Below are 23,773 nucleotides of genomic sequence, written 5' to 3'. Positions count from 1 at the left end.
CTCTGGGGCCAGTAGTCCCGCTGCTGCTGAGGAATGATTCTTTCAACAGCCAGTGCCAACACAACCTCAGCCCTTTAAGGTCAGAATATTATTGCTTTTACTGTCACAAGTCTAAATCTTCAGTGGGGGAAAGGAAGGTAAGGGCACAGAATCAGTATTTCTGGTTGGTTGTCTGTCTTCATGGCCAGTCATCTTGTTTTGCTTGTTGTGGTTTCTCCCAGCACTAAAAGTCCATTTCTCAGACTAATCAGAGTGTTGGGCTTGCTAGGCGGAGGGTCATTCATACACTAGGGTCCCTCTTGGTCCTTGAGAGAGGGTGTTGGGTTAGCAACTTTACGAAGGGGGCCTCTGCGTGAAGCTCAGTTTTGTGGGGCTGTTTGGCTGATACGTGAGGCTCAGAATGCCTTGACCCTAGCAGTTCTGCAATATTAGAAGTGTGTATTATAAATATAGCTGCATCCCTGTGAGATAGGTAGAATATGAGGGCATACAGAGCCACCGCAGGCCCATATGGGGATTTGTCAACATCTCTGGACTGGGATAAACCTGACATCTTAACCTGAAATTAAACATAGGTTCCAAGGCTTTTGAAATGAGAAGAAATTAGAAAAAAAGAGGAGAGGGGAGACCATAACCCCTCTCCCCACACTGCCACCCCTGCCTCTTACTTATTTGAGAGAGAATGCTTTAAGGTACCCCAGTAGCAGCAGGGTGGCCAAGAAAACACAGGTGCACCACATTTATGGAATATCACATTGGCTAGGAACACATCTGAACTGCATCTCTCTACGTATTTTCACGCAGAGAATTGCCATTTCAAAGGGGGAAAGAATTGAGAGGCAGAATTAAGTTCATAAATATTTTGTCTCCTTATTTTGATGCAACACAAAGGCAGAATATCCAAGACTCTGTGGACCTCTATTGTCAGCTTCAACATTTGCCAGCTGTGGTAATTCAACCTCAAAATCTCTGCTCTATGCTGTACTGGCTATAAAAAGTAAGTACTTTTTCTCTGGTGCCACTGTCACCATACTGTTTACATTGTCTCAGCACTGTGTATTTCCCTTTCTCAGGAAAAGCTCAGGAATATGATGCAAGTCTTAAAAAAAAAATAGATTCCATTGTGACTTGGTTCACATCCTCTTCAGTATACATGCAGAGCGCTCATTAATGTTAATGGAATTTGCATGTATGTACTGAAGGGAAAATATAGTTGCCCATGCCTATGTATTCTTTATTTTCCCATCAGACCAAGCACAACACTGTACATTTGGGAGTCCAATGGCATCTATATCTTTTAATTCTGAAACATAAGTAACTCAGATTAAAAATTATTCATTCTGAAATGTGGTGTTCCCATCAGCAAATGGGATGGGCATTTCTGCTTAGATAACTATGATTCCAAGAAGCCAGTACCAGATGATGACTCTTTAGTAAAATAAACAGCCAGTGTTGTTATAATAAAATAGGCTAAAAGAAAAACACAAAAACTCCCTACTGAATCGGTAGAGAATGTATTCTCGTTATTTTTTAAAATTCCATATTAATCTTCCCATATGCATCTCCAGAGGAGTGAAAACACAAGATGAGAAAAAGAGAATTGAAAATAATCATTGTTGAGTTTAGATTCCAGATCGGCCAGCAGTGAATATTTGTAATAGGCATTACTAAACTATATGGAGATGTCTGAGACCCATTTAAATCCAGACCATATACTTCATTAGGTCTTGAACTTTACCTGGAATCTTCCACTGCAGGAGATGATTTCCAAGCTATTTTGTTCTTGATTATTTCCAGTCCAAGTAAAAGGGACAATAAAAAAAAGATGCCTCTATACTATTTCCATGATGGATGTTCATGACCAAAATAACTTCACCATCTGATGTGTTTCACAGTTTTAAGTTAAAACAGACCTAGTATAATATGCTCATACATCTGGCTCAGGTGCTGCATTTGCCATATGTTTGTGAAATAATCCAAGGAGATGTTACAATTGCACATTCCCCTTGGGACCTGAATAACATGTGCCCACAAAGAGTTACCTAATTATTCATTCTTGCCAACAACATCCTTTCCTAATAATAAGGGGTGCTTAAAATGAGACAATAGAGCTTTCAATCTTGAGAGATGTCAGTGCCACTTATTGTTTCAAAAACAGAAAGTCTTTTGCATTTTTTTAAATAAGAAAAAGATCCTTGGCCTTTAAAGCAAATAAAATACTCTGCAGGTGGTATTCTTATGGGAGCAAACTCTGAAGTGCCATCAAGGCTAGTGCTCCCTGAAAGTCATTGGCTGAAAGCCCATGTAGCCACAATGGAAATTAGTGACCCAAAGGTTGATGGTCCCTAAGAAATGGCTGCTCAGGTAATACTACATGTTCATGGAGAACTTTATAATTGGCAAATTGCTTTCATATATGTTACCACATTTAATTTTTACAACGACCTTGTAAAGCAGGTGAAAAGGCATACCTTATTTGGTCTTGCCAGTTGTAGTACTGATTCTTCATAGCACTAATTAGCCAGAAAGGTTAGCATCTTTTTAAAACTTAAAAAAAAAATTTTAGGGCTTCCCTGGTGGTGCAGTGGTTGAGAGTCCGCCTGCCGATGCAGGGGACACGGGTTCGTGCCCCGGTCCGGGAGGATCCCACATGCCGCGGAACGGCTGGGCCCGTGAGCCATGGCCACTGGGCCTGCGCGTCCGGAGCATGTGCTCCGCAGCGGGAGAGGTCACAACAGTGAGAGGCCCGCGTACCGCAAAAAAAAAAAAAAAAAAATTTTAGTCTCAACCCATGAGCACTAGTTGCCATAACGCACAATTCTCACTTTGAACCATTGACAATCTGCTTTCTTTCCTCTTTTCCTGCTGCTTACATCCTTTTATCCCATGACTCTCTCTCTCTCTCTCTTTTTTTTTTTATGATTCTCTTGATTCAAAAGGAATAATTTTCTTTTCTTTCAAGGGTTAAAAAGAAAGGAAATTAGTTTAATGATTAAAATACAGGCTGGCCATGAAAATATAAATTTTAATGTAGGCCAGAACAAAGGTCAAATAAATAAATCATGCTCTAGGCCTAGCTTAATCCGCCATTAAATCAATTTAAAAGAATGTGGCAAAGATGAAGATATCAGCCAATAATCCTCTAATAGTGTTAATTGTATATTGATTAAAGTGACAAACTATGTGAGAGCTGTGTTTCCATAGGATTAAGCTAAAAGACCCTACATAGCCAGATTAGGTTAGAGGTTCTTTTTTCCTGAAATATAAACCTCAGAGTCAAATAGGATACAAAGGATGAGAGACGGGGAGGAGATTGGCCTCCGGTTTCCCATTTTGTAAATGGGTGTCAGTGCCCAGACATCTGCATTCAGCGTGCGGGTTCAAAACAACAGTTTGTTTGTTTGTTTAAGTACAGTTGACTTACAATGTTATGTTAGTTTCAGGTATACAACATGATAATTTGATAATTTTATAGATTATACTCCATTTAAGGTTATTATAAAATATTGGCTATACTCCCTGTGCTGTACATTACATCCTTGAATCTTATTTATTTTATACCTAGTAGTCTGTACCTTTTAATCCCCCACCCCTATCTTGTCCTTCCCCTCACCCCTCTCCCTACTGGTTACTTGTTGGCTCTCTGTAACTATGAGTCTGTTTCTGTTTTGTTACAGTCAGGGTATGGAAGCAACCTAAATGTCCATTAACAGATGAATGGATAAAGAAGATATGGTAAATATATGCAATGGAACATTACTCAGTCAGGGAAAAAAAAGAATAAAATTTGCCAATTGCAACAACATGGATGGACCTGGAGGCTATGCTTATGCTTAGTGAAATAAGCCATACAGAGAAAGACAAATACTGTTTGTTTTCACTTATATGTGTAATCTAAAAAAGAAAACAAATAAATATAACAAAATCTTAACAATTTTTGATTGCTCAATATATAATATTTTCTGTATATATATTCCCCATGAGAGGAAGAGACAATTATTATACGGAAGTGACTGACTATTGGTCTCTTATTGGGGGTGAGAGAAATGAAAAAGAAAGTTCATAGAAGAAATGTGACAAATCACCTTGAAAAACAATACTCCACAAAATATTCCTTGTTCATATATGCTGAGGCCAGGGGGAGAAGACTGTAATAGTTTAAAGAGGCCCATGTATCCTTGGCCTTGTCATATGATGAATCTCAGATGAGGGTCTGAAGAGTCCATGAGAGCTGAGGGATCTATTATCAGAAATACTGAAACCTATCTTTTTCTTTTTTTTTATTGAAGTATAGTTGATTTACAGTGTTATGCCAATCTCTGTTGTACAGCAAAGTGACTCAGTTTTATACATATAGACATTCTTTTAAATATTCTTTTCCATTATGGTTTATCCCCAGAGTTTGGATATAGTTCCCTGTGCTATACAGTAGGACCTGTTGTTTATTCATTCTAAATGTAATAGTTTGCATCTACCAACCCCAAATTCCCAGTCCCTCCCTCTCCCTCCCTCCCTCCCTCTTGGCAACCACAAATCTGATCTCTATGTCTGTGAGTCTGTTTCTGTTTTGTAGATAGGTTCATTTGTGCCATATCTTAGATTCCACATATAAGTGATATCATATGGTATTTGTCTTTCTCTTTCTGACTGACTTCACTTAGTATGATAATCTCTAGTTGTATCCATGTTGCTGCAAATGGCATTATTTTGTTCTTTTTTATGGCTAAGTAGTATTCCATCGTATATATATACCACATCTTCTTTATCCATTCATCTGTCCATGGACATTTAGGTTGTATCCACTGAAACCCATCTTCTTGAAGGAGAGTGTCTCAGCAGAGCATATGCACAGGCCTCATCCAATCCCTTTCCCAACACCTACTTCAGCTAATTCATTGAAGTAGTTAGACCCTCCTGGTCAAGGATATTCACAACCATGATCTAGAGATCTGAAAAATGTATACATGTTCTAGTAGTGTTTGGCAAACACAGTCTTATTATAGCATAAATTGTGGTCAGAATGCATTCCAGTCTGTCTCAAGTTGTATGTGTAACGAAGTGGGTATTCCTAATTTTAATTTTGGCAGGGCATGCTTTGAGATTCCACAGGCAAATTTTTTCCCATTCTTTGAATGATATACCTTTCAAAAATATATACATTTCCTTCATTCACTAAATGTTTATTGAGCGCCTACTAGTATACTACATGCTATGCATACAAAGTTGAGAAAGCAAGGTCCTGCTCTCAAGGCATTTAAACAAATGAAGAATCAGACTTGCAAACAAGCAAGTACAATGAGATTTGCTAAACTGGGTGATCCACAAAGTTGAATGGCAGATTAAGATAATGCATTTAACTCTGTCCTGGAAAACCTCCCAGAGGAAGAAGAAACATGAATAAGTATTTTCCGGGTAGACAGACGATTTTAAAGTATATGTTGTGAGTCATGAGAGGCCGATGATCAATTGTAAGCAAGGGAGTAACATAATCAAATGTTTGTATTTGAACTCTGGGGCTACGACAGAAGGGGGATTGAAAATGGGAATTTCTGGAAACTGAGCAAATGTCAAGAGTTGTATTGCAGTGGTTAAGGGAGTTGATGGACCTACTCAAATAGACTGGTGGTCCCATTAGTGATGAGAGATACGCAAAGAGAAGAATAAATAAAATACATTGTTTGGAATGTGAGAAGGAAGTCAAAGCCTTCCAGACTATAGGCTTGGGAAACTGGAGAAAGGGTCTATAATTCATTAATATACAACATATAGGGCAGAGTGCAGGTTTTGTGGAGTGACTAGGGATGAGCATGAAAGCAGAGAGGACGTTTAGTTTAGTTTAGTTCTGGGCGTACTGAGTTTGCAGTGCCTGTGGAATGTCCAGGTGGAATGATTTTGAAAACAGTTTGGAGACATGGGACTAGGGCTCAGAATCAACTGTGGTAGGGACGAGATCCTCCCAAAAGTGACTAAAGTGAGAAAAGAAAATACTTATTTTTAAGAAGGGGTGGAGAAGTAGAAACCAATCAAGGCACCAAAACAAAGGAGTCAGCAGTGCAGAGGTAAATGAGGAGAGAGAGAGAGAGAGAGATGTCATGGGAGGCAAAGCCAGAACTTCCAAGAACATGAGAATAGTCAGCAGGACAAGCCATGTAAGATGAGAACTAACCATGCTTATTCCATTGGGCGAGTAAGTGCACAGGACTGTCTCAGTGCAAGGATATGGGGGAGAGCCAGGTTAGAGTGGACCAAAGATACAGAGTGCTGTGAATTCAGAGAGAATAAATCTAGGTTGCACTTTGTAAAAGAATAGCCATCAAAGAGAGAAGCATGAGGATGCTTTAACAAATGGCCATTAAATGGTTTTTTGTTATTTGTTTGTTTTCTAAATGAGAGGGATGACCATATTTTTATGCTAAAGGGAACAACCAATAGAGCATTGAAGGTAAGAAAAAGACATTATCGATAAATCAAATTTCCTAGGAAGGCAGGGTGGAATGATATCCACTGCACCAGTGGATGGAGTTGCCTTTGATAAGAAAACTGTTTTTTTGCTAGAGATGAGGACAAGGAAGGGATGGATGCAGATGCAGGTTGGCTCATGGGAAAATGGGTGGAAAAATGAAAAAAAGCCACTCTTGGTAGCTGCTAGTCCCTAGCTTAGAAACAAGGTCATCCCAAAGAGAGACAATTGAAAGCTTTGAAGAGTGGTGAAGGTTTCGAATCGCAGCCCAGGGAAACGGGAGAAGCACATGTAATAGGACTGCTGAGAAACATTGTGGGAACAACCGAGATTAGTTTTACTCCAGATTTATGGCCTCTGTTCTATATGGTTGTGATTTTTCTTCTTCCTCCAGCAGAGCAGTGCTCAAGAAATGTTTACAGCTGAGGAGGCTCCGAGGGGTTTGCCTGAAGGACATGAAGTCCATCCATCTCTCCAGGTGGTTTGGAATTATACCTCAAGATAAAGGTAAACCATCCAAATTAAATAGTTGAACCATATTCTCTGGCCCCTCTTATTTGCTTTTACTGAATTGCATTTTGACTTCGGGCCTCAGCTTCCTTGGGGGGACTCAATGACAAACAGCCATAGGCCTACCTGCGTTGTTAGCACCCCAGGGGATGCTGAGAAAGAGCAGCCTCAAACCCATTCATGTTCCACTCAGGAGGACACAAAGAGTCATTTCCTCTAAACCCAGATGCCAGGAGACAGTTGGGTTTTCACGAGTAACAACAATGTGTTCACTTGGTATAAAGCTAGGAATGGTCAAGAGCCTGGTCTTGACATCAGAATGCTTGGGTTCACATCTAGAATCCATCATCTGTTAGATGGTTGACCTTGAGCCTTTTAACTTCTCTGTGCCTCAATTTCCTTATCTGTAAAATAACGAAATATTCATACCTACTTCATAAGGCTGCAGTGAGAATGAAGCGAAACAATCAATGTAAAAGTGTTTAACACTGTGTCTGGCAAATCATAAAAGTACTCACTTCGTATTAGCCAGCTTTGTTGTTGTTATGATTATTATCTTCCAACTGCTCTTTTTTGGTTTTGGTTCTGTGTTTTGTCTTCATTCTCAGTGTGGCATGCATTTGCATGTATTAATTTACCTCCGGTCTCCACTTAATATTATTTTTTCCCTATTTTTCTTTACCCATACTTCACTTATTTCTTCTCTGATATCCACCTATCACAGTTTTAGAATGAGGCAGAACATAAGAAAGTGAATTCAAGGAGGTCTTACACCAGTCAATAACTATAATTCTATCTGTTTTGGTCCATGTTTTAGGAAAAGTTGCAAAGATGAGAAAAGGGACTTGGAACTTTCTTATCCCACATTTGCATTCAGAAATGCAAGTTTTCTTGGAGTCCATTTCACCTGATATTTACTTTTTTAGAACCATTCTTGATTGGCCCCTACAGGGACTTCACCCTAATTCAATATTAGCTCAAATACTTCTCATTATAAATAAACAACATATTATTTTATTTGCAGAGGGGGCGGATTACTGTAGTTTGAGAAGCGGTTACAGTTTTGGAGAGGATGAGGGCTGGACTTGGGAGTCAAAGGAACTGACTTTGGATACAGCTCTGCTACTTACTAGCTCTTTTTGCCATTGGAACTCTGGCCTTGGTTCTTTCATCTGCTAAGTAGAGTTTACAGTATTGGTCTCACAGTGTGGTTGTGAGAAATCAAAAAGGTGCTCAACAAAAATTAGTTGATTCTGTATCTAGCACAAGAAGTGACATTCAAATAGCCATTCAAACTTGTACCTGAAAAATTGGACCAAAGAATTCAATAATTCTTCTTAAATATGTTTAAAGGTAACCTGAATGTATTTTTCTTACTGAACATAAGCATTTGAAATACGTATACTAGCCTTTTAGGAATATTTAGTCATAAGTCAAAACAGAAAGCTTTACTTATCTTTTAAGGATATTTAAGAAATTTCATCTTGGTGTCAGAATATCAATTTAGCCTATAATGTCATCAGGGAAACGTAGAAACTATCCCAGATTTAATTCTCTGCTTTCGGCTAAATGTAATCTGTGAAACCCCCGATGTACAAATAAGTCTACTTTATCTCCTGCCTGCTAATAGATTTGTTTTTGTTTTTGTTTTATTTTTCTTAGTGTTCTTGTTGCTGTTTTTGTTGTTGCATGGACCAGTAAGTACTTGCAGATGAAAAATAGCTTTTGTTTTGTTTTCACTCAGGGGATATGGGTGTGGGATGCCTTATCCCAGGTGTTGATAGTAAAAGGATAGCAAAAGGGTTTAGGCTGGTTCTTTAAGGAAATACTAGGACCCAGGTCCTTGTCCCCCTTCCCTCTTTCAGGCCAAAAGCTGAAAACCAGAGGGCGTGTGTTGGTGGGCTACTCCCACCATTACAGACCATCCCTGAGAAAGCAGTGTCAGAAGCACAAAAAGAGCCCAAGTACAATGGTTAGTCTTCAAAGGGCCTCATTTATTATATTGCTCAGAGCCCCACAGAGTTGCTCCAAGCTCATAACCGCCACTGATTTCAAAGGGAGCTCTGAACTTGCATACGCTCTGCAAGGCACAGTGCGGGATGAGAAACAGGCTGAGTGGCTTGAAGCCACGTTCAGACATTTTTTAATGTTCGTAAATGTCTTTGGCACCATCACTTTCACACAGAAACCCACTTACCTCCTGCCGCAAAGTGTGAAATAAAGCCATTTTCAAGCCTGGGTAGGGGATAGTCTGGAAATTGGGCTAAATCTTAAAACTGCATGAAGATTGAAAATAGGATTCACAAGCTGGAGCTCAGCTCTCACTAACCCACTTCCAAGCTCAGATCACCATGACACTGTGCTCTGTTAGATACTGTCAGTGCCACCTTTGAAGGGTTAAGGCAGTAAAACGTGGTCATCTCAGTAGCTCCCAATCTAAAGGCCCCAACTCTAAGGCATCCCAGAATAGCTGGTCCATAGGATAGGAGAGAAGCATTCTTTCAATTGGGCCTTTACTGGGACCCAATGAGCACAGCCCTAGGGAACCTCAGGTTAGGTACTGGCATTTCCTGCCACATCTCTCTGCCTCAGGAGGTGCTGTAAGTCCCCACCTTGGTCCAGAAGGTTTGTGAAAGACAGATTAGGATCCATCAAAGTTATTCTCCTGATTACCTGCAGAACAACTAGCTGCTTTCCCCAATTCTGTTTCTGTGGCTTCCTAGTCACCAAGACTAGGAGAAAGAGGTCCCTGAGTGACTCAGAAATTACTTTCTATACTCCAGGAAGCTCTGATACAGGTAATTCTCCAGGAAACCTCTGGACAGCTCCGTGAGGACCCTCTTTTTGGAAGGATACAGAAAAAAGGTGTCCTTTTTTTCATTATTTTTTAAAATTTATTTATTTATTTAGGGCTGTGTTGGGTCTTTGTTTCTGTGCGAGGGCTTTCTCTAGCTGTGGCAAGCAGGGGCCACTCTTCATCGCGGTGCACGGGCCTCTCACTATCGCGGCCTCTCTTGTTGCAGAACACAGGATCCAGATGCGCACGCTCAGTAGTTGTGGCTCAGGGGCCTAGTTGCTCTGCGGCATGTGGGATCTTCCCAGACCAGGGCTCGAACCCATGTCCCCTGCATTAGCAGGCAGATTCTCAACCACTGCACCACCAGGGAAGCCCCAAGGTGTCCTTTTATGTTCACTGTTCAATAAATATTCCTTAAATCTTGGACAGTGTATTATTTTGGGTGCCATCTTTAGTAAGAAAGAGAAAGTTATTTATTTGGAAGAAAAGGAGTTAAATAATGAGACATTAGATGTGGTTCTTAGAAATCTAGAGATGTCCTCTATAAGTTTAAAATGGCAGTCTCTTCTCTAAAGTTCATCAGGAAAAGAATTTGTCTACTCACATCCTCACTATTTTGTCATTCCTTCAACCAGTACTTGCTGCACACCTGCTCCATGCAGACGTAATTCCATTTGCTGGAATTCAGTAGTGAACAAAGCAGACAAAAGTCCCCTCAGTTAGCTTGCGTCTGAGTGGTGAACACATAGGATAACAAAATAAGTAAGAAAACCTTCAAGCTCATGTTCTGTACACACTGCATGCTGTTCACTTACACATAAGATCTGTGGTCTTAGATGAGACGTAAAGGTAATGTTGTTTGACCAAAAAAAAATCTGTCGAAGGCAGACAGCAGAAGCAAGAAGAACTACAATTCTGAAGCCTGTGGAACAAAAACCACATTCACAGAAAGATACACAAAATGAAAAGGCAGAGGACTTTGTACCAGATGAAGGAACAAGATAAAACCCCAGAAAAACAACTAAATAAAGTGGAGATAGGCAACCTTCCAGAAAAAGAATTCAGAATAACGATAGTGAAGATGACTCAGGACCTCAGAAAAATAATGGAAGTCAAAGATTGAGAAGAAGCAAGAAATGTTTAACAAAGACCTAGAAGAATTAAAGAACAAACAAACAGAGATGAACAATACAATAACTGAAATGAAAACTACACTAGAAGGAATCAATAGCAGAATAACTGAGGCAGAAGAATAGATAAGTGACCTGGAAAATAGAATGGTGGAATTCACTGCCATGGAACAGAATAAAGAAAAAACAATGAAAAGAAATGAAGACAGCCTAAGAGACCTCTGGGACAACATTAAATGCACCAATATTCGCATTATAGGGGTCCCAGAAGGAGAAGAGAGAGAGAAAGGACCCGAGAAAATATTTGAAGAGATTGTAGTCAAAAACTTCCCTAACGTAGGAAAGGAAATAGCCACCCAAGTCCAGGAAACACAGAGAGTCCCAGGCAGGATAAACCCAAGGAGAAATATGCCAAGACACATAGTAATCAAATTGACAAAAATTAAAGACAAAGAAAAATTATGGAAAGCAACAAGGGAAAAACAACAAATAACATACAAGGGAACTCCCATAAGGTTAACAGCTGATTTCTCAGCAGAAACTCTACAAGCCAGAATGGGGTGGCATGATATATTTAAAGTGATGAAAGGGAAGAACCTACAACCAAGATTACTCTACCCGGCAAGGATCTCATTCAGATTTGACAGAGAAATCAAAAGTTTTACAGACAAGCAAAAGCTAAGAGAATTCAGCACCACCGAACCAGCTTTACAACAAATGCTAAAGGAACTTCTCTAAGTGGGAAACACAAGAGAAGAAAAGGACCTACAAAAACAAACCCATAACAATCAAGAAAATGGTAATAGGAACATACATATCAATAATTACCTTAAACGTGAATGGATTAAATGCTCCAACCAAAAGACACAGGCCCGCTGAATGTATACAAAAGCAAGACCCATATATATGCTGTCTACAAGACACCCATTTCAGACATAGGGACACATACAGACTGAAAGTAAAGGAATGGAAAAAGATATTCCATGCAAATGGAAATCAAAAAAAAGGCTGGAGTAGCAATACTCATATCAGATAAAATAGACTTTAAAATAAAGAATGTTACAAGAGACAAGGAAGGACACTACATAATGATCAAGGGATCAGTCCAAGAAGAAGATATAACTATTATAAATATGTATGCACCCAACATAGGAACACTTCAATACATAAGGCAACTGCTAACAGCTATAACAGAGGAAATTGACAGTAACACAGTAACAGTGGGGGACTTTAACATCTCACTTACACCAATGGACAGATCATCCAGGCAGAAAATTAATAAAGAAACACAAGCTTTAAATGACACAGTAGACCAGATAGATGTACTTGATATTTATAGGACATTCCATCCAAAACCAGCACATTACACTTTCTTCTCAAGTGCACATGGAACATTCTCCAGGATAGATCACATCTGGGGTCACAACTCAACCCTCGGTAAATTTAAGAAAATTGAAATCATATCAAGCATCTTTTCTGACCACAACGCTATGAGATTAGAAATCAATTACAGAGAAAAAAACATAAAAGACACAAACACATGGAGGCTAAAAAATACATTACTAAATAACCAAGAGATCACTGAAGAAATCAAAGAGGAAATCAGAAAATACCTAGAGACAAATGACAACAAAAACACGACTATCCAAAACCTGTGGGATGCAGCAGAAGCAGTTCTAAGAGGGAAGTTTATAGTAATACAATCCTACCTCAAGAAACAAGAAAAATCTCAAATAAACAATCTAACCTTACACCTAAAGGAACTAGAGAAATAAGAACAAACAAAACCCAAAGTTAGTAGAAGGAAAGGAATCATAAAGATCAGAGCAGAAATAAATGAAATAGAAACAAAGAAAACAGTAGCAAAGATCAATATAACTAAAAGCTGGTTCTTTGAGAAGATAAGCAAAATTGATAAACCTTTAGCCTGACTCATCAAGAAAAAGAGGGAGAGGACTAATATCAATAAAATTAGAAATGAAAAAGGGGAAGTTACAATGGACAGCACAGAAATATAAAGCATCATAAGAGACTACCACAAGCAACTCTATGCCAATAAAATGGATAACCTGGAAGAAATGGACAAATTCTTAGAAAGGTATAACGTTCCCAGACTGAACCAGGAAGAAATAGAAAGTATGAACAGACCAATCACAAGTAATGAAATTGAAACTGTGATTTAAAATCCTCCAACAAAAAAAAGTCCAGGACCAGATGGCTTCACAGGTGAATTCTATCAAACATTTAAAGAAGAGCTAACACCCATCCTTCTCAATCTCTTCCAAAAAATTGCAGAGGAAGGAACACTCCCAAACTCATTCTATGTGGCCACCATCACCCTGATACCAAAACCAGACAAAGATACTACAAAAAAAGGAAATTACAGACCAATATCACTGAAGAATATAGATGCAAAAAATCCTCAACAAAATACTAGCAAACAGAATCCAACAGCACATGAAAAGGATCATACACCATGATCAAGTGAGATTTATCCCAGGGATGCAAGGATTCTTCAATATATGCAAGTCAATCAATGTGATACACCATATTAACAAATTGAAGAAGAAAAACCATATGATCATTTCAATAGATGCAGAAGAAGCTTTTGACAAAATTCAACACCTATTTATGATTAAAAACTCTCCAGAAAGTGGACATAGAGGGAACCTACCTCAACATAATAAGGGCCATATATGACAAAGCCACAGCAAACATCATTCCCAATGGTGAAAAACTGAAAGCATTTCCTCTAAGATCAGGAACAAGACAAGGATGCACACTCTTGCCACTATTATTCAACATAGCTTTGGAAGTCCTAGCCATGGCAATCAGAGAAGGAAAAGAAATAAAAGGAATACAAATTAGAAAAGAAGAAGTAAAACTGTCACTGTTTGCAGATGACATGATATTATACATAGAGAATCCTAAAGATGCTACCAGAAAACTACTAGAGCTAATCAATGAATATGGTAAAGTTGCAGGATACAAAATTAATGCACAGAAGTCTCTTGCATTCCTATACACTAACAACAAAAATCAGAAAGAAAAATTAAGGAAACAATCCCATTCACCATTGTAACAAAAAGAATAAAATACCTAGGAATAAACCTACGTAAGGAGGTAAAAGACCTGTACTCAGAAAACTATAAGACACTGATGAAAGAAATCAAAGATGACACAAACAGATGGAGAGATAAACCATGTTCTTGGATTGGAAGAATCAATATTGTGAACATGACTATACCACACAAAGCAATCTACAGATTCAATACAATCCCTATCAAATTACCAGTGGCATTTTTTACAGAACTAGAACAAAATATCTTAAAATTTATATGGAAACACGAAAGGCCCCAAATAACCAAAACAGTCTTGCGGGAAAAAAATGGAGCTGGAGGAATCAGATTCCCTGACTTCAGATTATACTACAAAGCTACAATAATCAAGACAATATGGTACTGGCACAAAAACAGAAATATAGATCAATGGAACAGGATAGAAAGCCCAGAGATAAACCCACACACCTATGGTCAACTAATCTATGACAAAGGAGGCAAGAATACACAGTGGAGAAAAGACAGCCTCTTCAATAAGTGGTGCTGGGAAAACTGGACAGCTACATGTAAAAGAATGAACTTAGAACACTCTCTAACACCATACACAAAAATAAACTCAAAATGGATTAGAGACCTAAATGTAAGACTGGACACTATAAAACTCTTAGAGGAAAATATAGGAAGAACACTCTTTGACATAAATCACAGCAAGATCTTTTTGATCCGTCTCCTAGAGTAATGGAAATAAAACCAAAAATAAACAAATGGGACCTAATGAAACTTAAAAGCTTTTGCAAAGCAAAGGAGACTACAAACAAGACGAAAAGGCAACCCTGAGAATGGGAGAAAATATTTGCAAATGGATCAATGGACAAAGGATTTATCTCCAAAATATATAAACAGCTCATGCAGCTTAATATTAAAAAAACAGACAACCCAATCCAAAAATGGGCAGAAGACCTAAATAGACATTTCTCCAAAGAAGACATACAGATGGCCAAGAAGCACATGAAAAGCTGCTCAATATCACTAATTACTAGAGAAATGCAAATCAAAACTACAGTGAGGTATCACCTCACACCAGTTAGAATGGGCGTCATCAGAAAATCTACAAACAACAAATCCTGGAGAGGGTGTGGAGAAAAGGGAACCCTGTTGAACTGTTGGCGGGAATGTAAATTGATACAGCCACTATGGGGAACAGTATGGAGGTTCCTTAAAAAACTAAAAACAGAATTACCATATGACCCAGCAATCCCAGTCCTAGGCATATAACCTGAGAAAGCCACAATTCAAAAAGACACATGCACCCCAGTGTTCATTGCACCACTATTTACAATAGCCAGGTCATGGAAGCAACCGAAATGCCCATTGACAGATGAATGGATAAAGAAGATGAGGTACATATATACAATGGAATATTGCTCAGCCATAAAAAGGAACGAAATTGGGAGATTTGTAGAGACGTGGATGGATCTAGAGACTGTGATACAGAGTGAAGTAAGTCAGAAAGAGAAAAACAAATATCGTATATTAATGCATATATGTGGAACCTAGAAAAATGGTACAGATGAATCAGTTTGCAGGGCAGAAATAGAGACACAGATGTAGAGAACAAACGTAAGGACACCAAGGGGGAAAGTGGAAGGGGGGGTGGTGGTGGGGGTGGGGTGGGGGGATGAAGTGGGAGATTGGGATTGACATATATACACTAATATGTATAAAATAGATAACTAATAAGAACCTGCTGTATAGTGGTTAAGAATCTGACTGCCCATGCAAGGCACTTGGGTTCGAGCCCTGGCCTGGGAAGATCCCACATGCCGTGGAGCAACTAAGCCCGTGTGCTACAACTACTGAGCCTGAGCTCTAGAGCCCGCAAGCCACAACTACTGAGCCCACGTGCCACAACTACTGAAACCTGCGCGCCTAGAGCCCGTGCTCCACAACGAGAGGCCACGACAATGAGAAGCCCACGCACCGCAACAAAGAGTAGCCCCCACTCGCCACAACTAAAGAAAGCTTGTGCACAGCAACGAAGACCCATCACAGCCAAAAATAAATAAATAAATAAATAATACATTTATTTCACAAAAAAGAACCTGCTGTATAAAAAAATTTAAAAAATTCTCTGTTTTTGTCTCTCCTCCAGAGGCCTATGAGTAGATACAGCCATATAGACAGATGAAGCATCACAAGTAGTTTCTAGAAATTTATCAAGTCACATCTATCCACAGTGGCATCCCTAAATGTCTCTGTCATCAATGTAAACACATTTGACTAATCTGTCTTCACTTACTGCTATCCCTAAATACTTCATGCAAAATGCCAGCCAGCTGCTTACGTTCTTTCTATCACAAAAGGAGACAACCACTTGTACCCCTAAAACACAATGTACTTCTAGACTTTCTCCCTTCATCTCTCCTTTTCTTCCTTTAGGACCTATGTTGTGCCAGGCATGGCTCATTCCCATGTGTCCTTAATCACACTAAAAAAATTAATTCTGACTATAGGTGCTGCTAGAAACACTGAAAAAAACAACGTAGAATGGAAAGATGTGAAAGTCAGATTTCGCAGTAGAGTGTATGAATAATGCTGCTGCTAATGGCACCACCGTCCACCCGCTGTACCCAAGGGTTTACATGTCCTTTTACGGGTATAACATGTCATACAGTCCTCTAAAAGCCTTGCTTCTGCAAGTGTGGTCCACAGCCCAGGAGCAGCAGCATCTCCCAGAAGTTGCTAGAAATGTAGAATCCCATGCTGTGCCTCCAGCCTACTGAATCAGACTATGCATTTTACCAAGACCCCCGGGTGTTTTTTACACACTTGGAAGTTTGAGGAGCTCTACTCTAAATAGTCCTGTGAAGAAATAGAAAATATCATTGCCTATTTTTACAGATAAAATAAATCAAAGAAAACTAGGAGTTAGAGATGTTTGATTAGTTAGTAGGTAACCAAACGTGGAGTCAAGGAGCAGTGTTATTTCCATTACATTACACCCCCTCTTGGAAGGAACTGTCACATACCTCTTTTTGGGTCTGCCGTCACCCAGCCCAGCATTTCGTAGCAGCACTGCACAATAATTACAGCCTGATATTGTCCCCTGGTGGTAAGTAGGCAAATGCTAATCTCCTGCTTGATTATATATTCCTTATGTAGAATGGTCTTGGTGCCTCTCGTCTTGAGAGGTCTAAGGTTAATGACATGAAAGAAGTTTCATATTTAGAAATTTCTCCAATTTTCTCCAGTTCCTTACCCAAGAAGAACATGTTTGCTGAATAACAATTTTTGAGGTTTCTCTTGCAAATTTCCTTTCCTCAGCTGGCTTGCGTTTCATCTGATCATCTTGGAGGAAAAGGGAAAGGCAGCTATTACATAACAAACACTTCCTGGTGTACCCAGCTCAGTGCCCTGTATGTGTTACCTCAAGATTCTCAGAGAGACCCAAGGATTGACTATATTGCCCTATTTTACAGATGTGGAAGTTGAGACTCAAAGGTGATGCATGCGGCAATCCTGGGAATCAAGCTAGAATCTGTCCTACACGCTGACCTCTTCCTAAAAATGTCTTGCCTGAATGAGCATGGAAGGCAACCTAAGGTAGGGGAAGGGACTCTCAATCTTTTGAGACTCTCAATTTTACCTTCAATCTTTTGTCACTGTTGATGATATGGCAGGTACACATTTCCTAAAAGACAAAAGTCGTTTCCAAATTCCTCCTGGTTTTAAGGGTGAAGTTAAGTAACTGGGATGAAATCAAAACAGAGAGGAACCAACTAGAGGGATACAAGCTAAATATGCAGAACTTCCCCAAAAGGACTCAAAAATCAGCACAGTAGTGTTGCTGGGTTACATACTTGAAAACATCCTTATCAACACCATACAAATAGGCTAAAATCCAGACATCTGATCTAAGCAAGGCCCTCTAAATGAGTTAGTTTTAAATTCTTCATGCTTAGGATGTGGGAACAGATGTATATGTATGACTGATTCACTTTGTTATAAAGCAGAAACTAATTAAAAAAATAATAAAAATAAATAAATTCTTCATGCTTAACAGAGAAGCAGGGAGATGTCACCATACTCTTTAAGAGAAGAATGAATAGATTTCTCAAACTGGTAGGGCTGAGACAGGCATCTCCCTGGTTCTCTAATACATGATTTCCCCACCTGCAGCCCTGGCCACTCTGTCCCAGCTCAGACACGTTGGATTGAAATATCCTCATCTATTACTCTCTGAGAATCTGCAGACAACCTGTGTGGGAATCTCTCTACTGGTCTTAAAGAATTCAATAGGATATTATTGTAACTCCTCGGATTTTAATATACACTACCACTGTTTAGCTGGCGTGGCATTTAAGGATGCAAACTTTCCAATCTCTCCTAGAATCATGACACTACAAGAGGGACTATCGTAATTAGGAATAAAACTGTGCAGTTCTCATTAACCAGAAAAGCACTTTCTAAACCTAGGGAGGCCCTACTTTTATTCCAAGAAAAGTCAGGAAAATGGTGCTGCAAGAGCCCAATAAAGATCTGGGGTCGGGCTTCCCTGGTGGCGCAGTGGTTGAGAGTCCGCATGCCAATGCAGGGGACACGGGTTCGTGCCCTGGTCTGGGAAGATCCCACATGCCGCAGAGCGGCTGGGCCCGTGAGCCATGGCCACTGAGCCTGCACGTCTGGAGCCTGTGCTCCGCAACGGGAGAGGCCACAACAGTGAGAGGCCCGCGTACCGCTAAAAAAAAAAAAAAAAAATTGGGGGTCAACTTGTGCTTGCTGGAATTGACTGGGATTACACGAAATGACTTTAAGAAGCAAAGAACAACAAATGCTTCTAGCAGAAGCAGTCTGAGTGGGGAAAAGCCTAAAGAATCATGTTAAGCTCAATTTTGTTTAAAGTTTCATTATGATTTAAGTCTTGATTGCCCAAATTCATTCAGCCTTACTGCATTGTGATGGAGCCTGTGCTTATTAGCCAAGGACATTATAGTAGCTGGTAGTAGGGCTGCTGCTCTCCTGGTTACAACATGTGACCAACAGAAGGCTTTCTGAATTGAGGCTGGGAGTGATATCTCCCTAGTGACTCAAAATAGCTAAGGCATGTGTATAAAACCAGGCATAGGTAGTCTCAGAGATGATTGCAGGCTTTACTTTAGTTCTTTAATCTCCGCATCCATTTCTGGCCTGCCAGAACTGTCTACGCTGGGGCCTCACTGCAGCATTAGTCACAGGAAGAGCCAAGTGTGTTGTAAGCCTGTGCCTTTTGATACGTAAGGAGATTTGGTCACTCAAATCACCAAAGAACCGTGTTATAAGGGGCTCAACTGTGAGGCAGTCCCATGCACAGGAAGAAGACAAGAACATTCTGAAGGAATTTGATTTATTTATGTTTTTCTGCATAGATGCTTGTGATGTGTCTGTTTCCTGGAAAATCAACATCGATTTCAGATAGCAGGCCGTCTAGCTCTTATTCTCTCTTTTAGCTGAAATTCTTATCACCCATGTTTCAAAAGCTAATTAAGCTGTGGTGCAGTTATAACAAAAGGACCCTGGACAGGATCTGGGCTCAAGTTCCTGCTTTGTCACTAAGCAGCTCTGTGGCTCTAGGCAAATCAGCTCTCCACTGGGACGCCGTTGCTTTGTCTTGCAATAGTAATAGCTGTATTTATGAAACACTTTCTCTGAAGTAGGGGTTATACCACGTACTTTAACTGGATGATCTCATTTAAACTTCACAAAACCCCCATGTGTAGGTTCTAGTGTTACCTCCATTTTGCAGGTAAGGAAACTGAAGCATGGAAAGGCTGAATAGCTTGTCCAAAGTGACACAAGTTAAATGGGAAAGTAGCAGGATTTGATTGAGTTTCCTGAGCCTGTGCTCTTAACCTCTCAGCTACCTGCTTCTCTCATGGCCTCACTACCCCAGGCCAGGGAGGTGTTCTTGCTCTAGAAATTCCTGACTGTATTTAGAGATGATTTGGCTCCACTCATATCGCTCATCTATGCTCCTGTGTGTTGTTTACTTTTTACAGTTTAAAAATTTTTTGATTTTTTAATCAAAATCCCCAACCTGGTGAAATGTCTAAATGAGTCAGTGAAAAGACCACTTCCTCTAGGATGATGAGTGATTTTCTGCCCTTTGTAAATTAGTCTCTTTATAAGTGAAGATAATAATGCCTCGCTTATAAGGTTGTTGTGAGTCTCCAAGCAAAATGGCTAGAGGTGGAAAGCAGTGTATCAATAGAATTTGTTTACTAGTATATTTAAATACCAGCTCTTTTGGGGAAGACTTTCTTATACAATGTATTCTCTGTAGCATGGAACACTGTGCCCTCAGAGTTGGGAGATGTTAAAGTGGAGGTCTTGGTCATTACTTTGATTGTGGTTTTCAACTAAAAACCAAATTCTTTTTTTTTATTTAAAAATTTTTTTTTTATTTTCAATTTTATTTTTTGTTAGGTTGCATGCTTACTTTTGAAACATTTTTTAATGGAAGTATAGTTGATTTACAATGTTGTGTTAGTTTCAGGTGTAAAGCAAAGTGATTCAGTGTTTTATATATATATATATATATATATATATATATATATATATATATATATATATATATATATATACTTTTTTCAGATTCTTTTCCATCATAAATTATTATAAGATACTGAATATAGTTCCCTGTGCTATGCAGTAGGACCTTGATGTTTATTTTACGTATCGTGGTTTGTATCTGCTAATCCCAAACTCCTAATTTATCCCTTCCGCACCCTTTCCCCTTTAGTAACCATAAGTTTGTTTACGTCTGTGAGTCTGATTCTGTTTTGTAAATAAATTCATTTGTATCATTTTTTTTTTAGATTCCACATATAAGTGATATTTGTCTTTCTCTATCTGACTTACTTAGTATGATCATCTTTTGGTCCCTCATGTTGCTGCAAATGGCACTATTTCATTCCTTAAAAAAAGAAATCTTAAATGCATTCTTATTTACCTTAGCACCATAAATTGGTGTAATAGGAAGAACAGTTTAATGGTGATAGTGAGGCAAAGAGAACTAACACTTATTGAGTACCTAAATTTGTCCTAGGCGTTATCTCAGTGAATTCCTATCATTGCTCTATTGAGAAAGGTGTGAGAAACTGAAATGTTAGGTAGCTTCCATAGGACACATGGCTTTTCATTGAGAGCAAGGATTGAAATAGAGGTTTATCGGTCTCCAGATACCAGGATTTTCACCATGTCATGCTGAAGAGGAATTTTCTTTAAGCTTTTTGTGCTTAAAAGTCTATCTTTGTATATACTGTTCATGTATCATTATATTAAAGTACCCATCTTAGTAGTCAACATTTTCATAATAAATTTGTGGTGACAGACCATTATAGCATAAATCCAAGAATCGTAAAAGTACACATTGGAAAAGACCTTAAAATCATAAAGGTCAACCACCAATCCAGTGCTTTTCCAGCTTCTGCTTAAATACCTCCTACTATGTGGAACTCACTGTTTCCAGAAAGTATTGCCACTAGGCTATCCCCTCAGGCATCTCAAACTTAAGATGTTCACAACTTAATTCACAAAGTAGTTTCATAGTTTTGTTTACAGTTATTGGGGAGCTGGGTCTACCAGAGGAGAGTGAGCCCTAAGGGAGCATTATCCCGTCAATAATTAGCTACAGATTACATTACATCCATTCAGTTTTTCACTACACAGGCCAAAGAAAAATGTCAGTGAAAATTGTTACCCTATCTCCTTGGGATTTTCCAGGATCATCTTGTCAGAGTTTAGTGCTTCATTTGCATAGGAGACAATTGTATCAGTCAAGGTTTCCAGTGAGAAGCTGACGGTACATGCAGATGGAACCTGGGGCCTGTTAATGGAGGGACCCTTACAAAGGTATGGGCAGGGCTCAGGGGAATCAACAGAGTCTAGTGAAGCATCCCGGGTCAGCAGTAGTAGAGGACCATTAGTACATGTAGACCTGAGAGCAGATCTCAGAACCCAGGAAAGTAGCCACAGAAGATGACGCCTCCCATTGCCCCCTCACCCTTCACCCCCCCACACACACACGCACCCAAAATAACTGTGGCCTGAGGTGGAGGCATGCAGCCAATCAGATGTTCAACAAGGGAACGGACACCCCGACCTCACTATCCCTCACCCCCAGAATCCCTGCTGATGGCTGAGTTCCCTCTGGTATCAGTTGGAAGACAGAAGACAAGTGAGCTTACTAATACAGTCCAGGAACATCATCCTCCTTTGGGGCACAGAGCAAGGCACAGAAGAGTAGAGAATGGATCTGAGGCAGATGGAGAATTCCAGCGTGACAGTGCTCCATGCAACCCCATGTGTTCTTTGAGCCTTGTTTTTCCTTCTTACTCCCCTCTTGCTTATCCCCAGCGTGTGCTCCCATTTTCATCTACTAAATCAGTAACAGGATGGACAGCTAGCTTCAAAATAGTCTAAGGAGGGAAATAATAATGCTATAGCTCTACTAGATTTTGCCACGGGAAGAGATTAGAGTTTGTCTCTTAGATGGCACCAACTAATTCTAAAAGAAATTGTGCGACCTTTCTTCTATATTTTTGTGTCATAATTAGAACACCAAACCTGCTAAGAAGTGTACATAAATACACACACACACACACACACACACATACTTAGAGGCTATTTAATCTTCACATATCTAATTAACTTTTCTCTGATTTCCTTCTAAGACTTTATCTAATTGTTCTTTTTTTAAAAATGTATTTATTTATTTATTTATTTTCTTTTTGGCTGCGTTGGGTCTTTGTTGCTGTGCGTGGGCTTCTTGTTGTGGTGGCTTCTCTTGTTGTGGAGCATGGGCTCTAGGCGCACGGGTTTCAGTAGTTGTGGCACGTGGGCTTCAGTAGTTGTGGCTCGCGGGCTCTAGAGTGCAGGCTCAGTAGTTGTGGCGCACAGGCTTAGTTGCTCTGCGGCATGTGGGATCTTCCCGGACCAGGGCTTGAACCCCTGCCCCCTGCATCAGCAGGCAGATTCTTAACCACGGCACCACCAGGGAAGCCCCTATCTAATCATTCTTTGTTAAAGCCTTTATTAATCTTTAAACACTGGTAATGCAAGTCCTAAGCTCTGAATTACTAGTCTAATTGCTTTCTCCCTAACTCCAATATGTTCAAAGTCTTGCCTTTTGGGACTTACATCTTAACTAAAGTTTTCTGAGCCTAAAGTTTTTCTGAGCAAAGGGTCTCAGAACCAGATCTTCCAGTGGGATCTGCTTATGTCCTTGAAGATAAGAGGTCTGATGAATTGAATTCATTTCAGACGAGCCAAGTCCACTGGGAGAAAAAAAGGAAATCCTTCATTTTGTTGCAAAACACTCGAGATGCAGTTGACACAATTTGAATGAAAAGTTCAAGGAAATCTTTTGCATCCCTGTCATTCGGATGGTGCTGTAATAGTCTCTTCATAGGTGTTTTGAGCCTGAGGTAGTATTTTTCAGACATATAAATCACATACTAGTCTACCCCACCTTGCACATACAACACATTTGACAGTGGAACACTGATCAAGACCAGCACACCTTGGTGAGAAAGATGACATGTTCTTATGCAGTATGAGCAGAATAAGGACAACATTTTTTCTCATAAGGTAGCTGGGGGCTTCCCTGGTGGTGCAGTGGTTGAGAGTCCGCCTGCCGATGCAGGGGACACGGGTTCGTGCCCCAGTCCGGGAAGATCCCACATGCCGCGGAGCGGCTGGGCCGGTGAGCCATGGCTGCTGAGCCTGCACGTCCAGAGCCTGTGCTCCGCAACGGGAGAGGCTACAACAGTGAGGCCCG

General features: G+C 39.8%; 1 protein-coding gene across 3 annotated transcripts in view; it reads left to right on the top strand.

Annotated features, from left to right (window-relative positions):
- The first annotated feature begins 911 nt into the window (after positions 1-911).
- SMARCA2 (SWI/SNF related BAF chromatin remodeling complex subunit ATPase 2) overlaps positions 912-23,773 on the top strand; it is a 222,574-nt gene continuing 199,712 nt past the window's right edge. Inside the window, exons 1-3 of one of the 3 annotated variants that reach the window (XM_081237554.1) lie at positions 912-997; positions 6,855-6,967; positions 17,436-17,559. In XM_081237554.1, the coding sequence (XP_081093680.1) occupies positions 17,461-17,559 (99 nt within the window). In that variant the 5' untranslated portion in view covers positions 912-997; positions 6,855-6,967; positions 17,436-17,460. Of the gene's footprint in view, positions 998-6,854; positions 6,968-17,435; positions 17,560-23,773 lie in introns of those variants that run through there. The other 2 variants (XM_081237555.1, XM_081237559.1) reach the window with 2 other exon arrangements.

This window comes from Mesoplodon bidens (genome assembly GCF_964165515.1).
Source record: "Mesoplodon bidens genome assembly, chromosome: 6".
In the NCBI taxonomy this organism is placed as follows: Eukaryota; Metazoa; Chordata; class Mammalia; order Artiodactyla; family Ziphiidae; genus Mesoplodon; species Mesoplodon bidens.
Note: the sequence above shows the minus strand (reverse complement) of the source record. Positions and strands in the feature narration are given on the sequence as shown.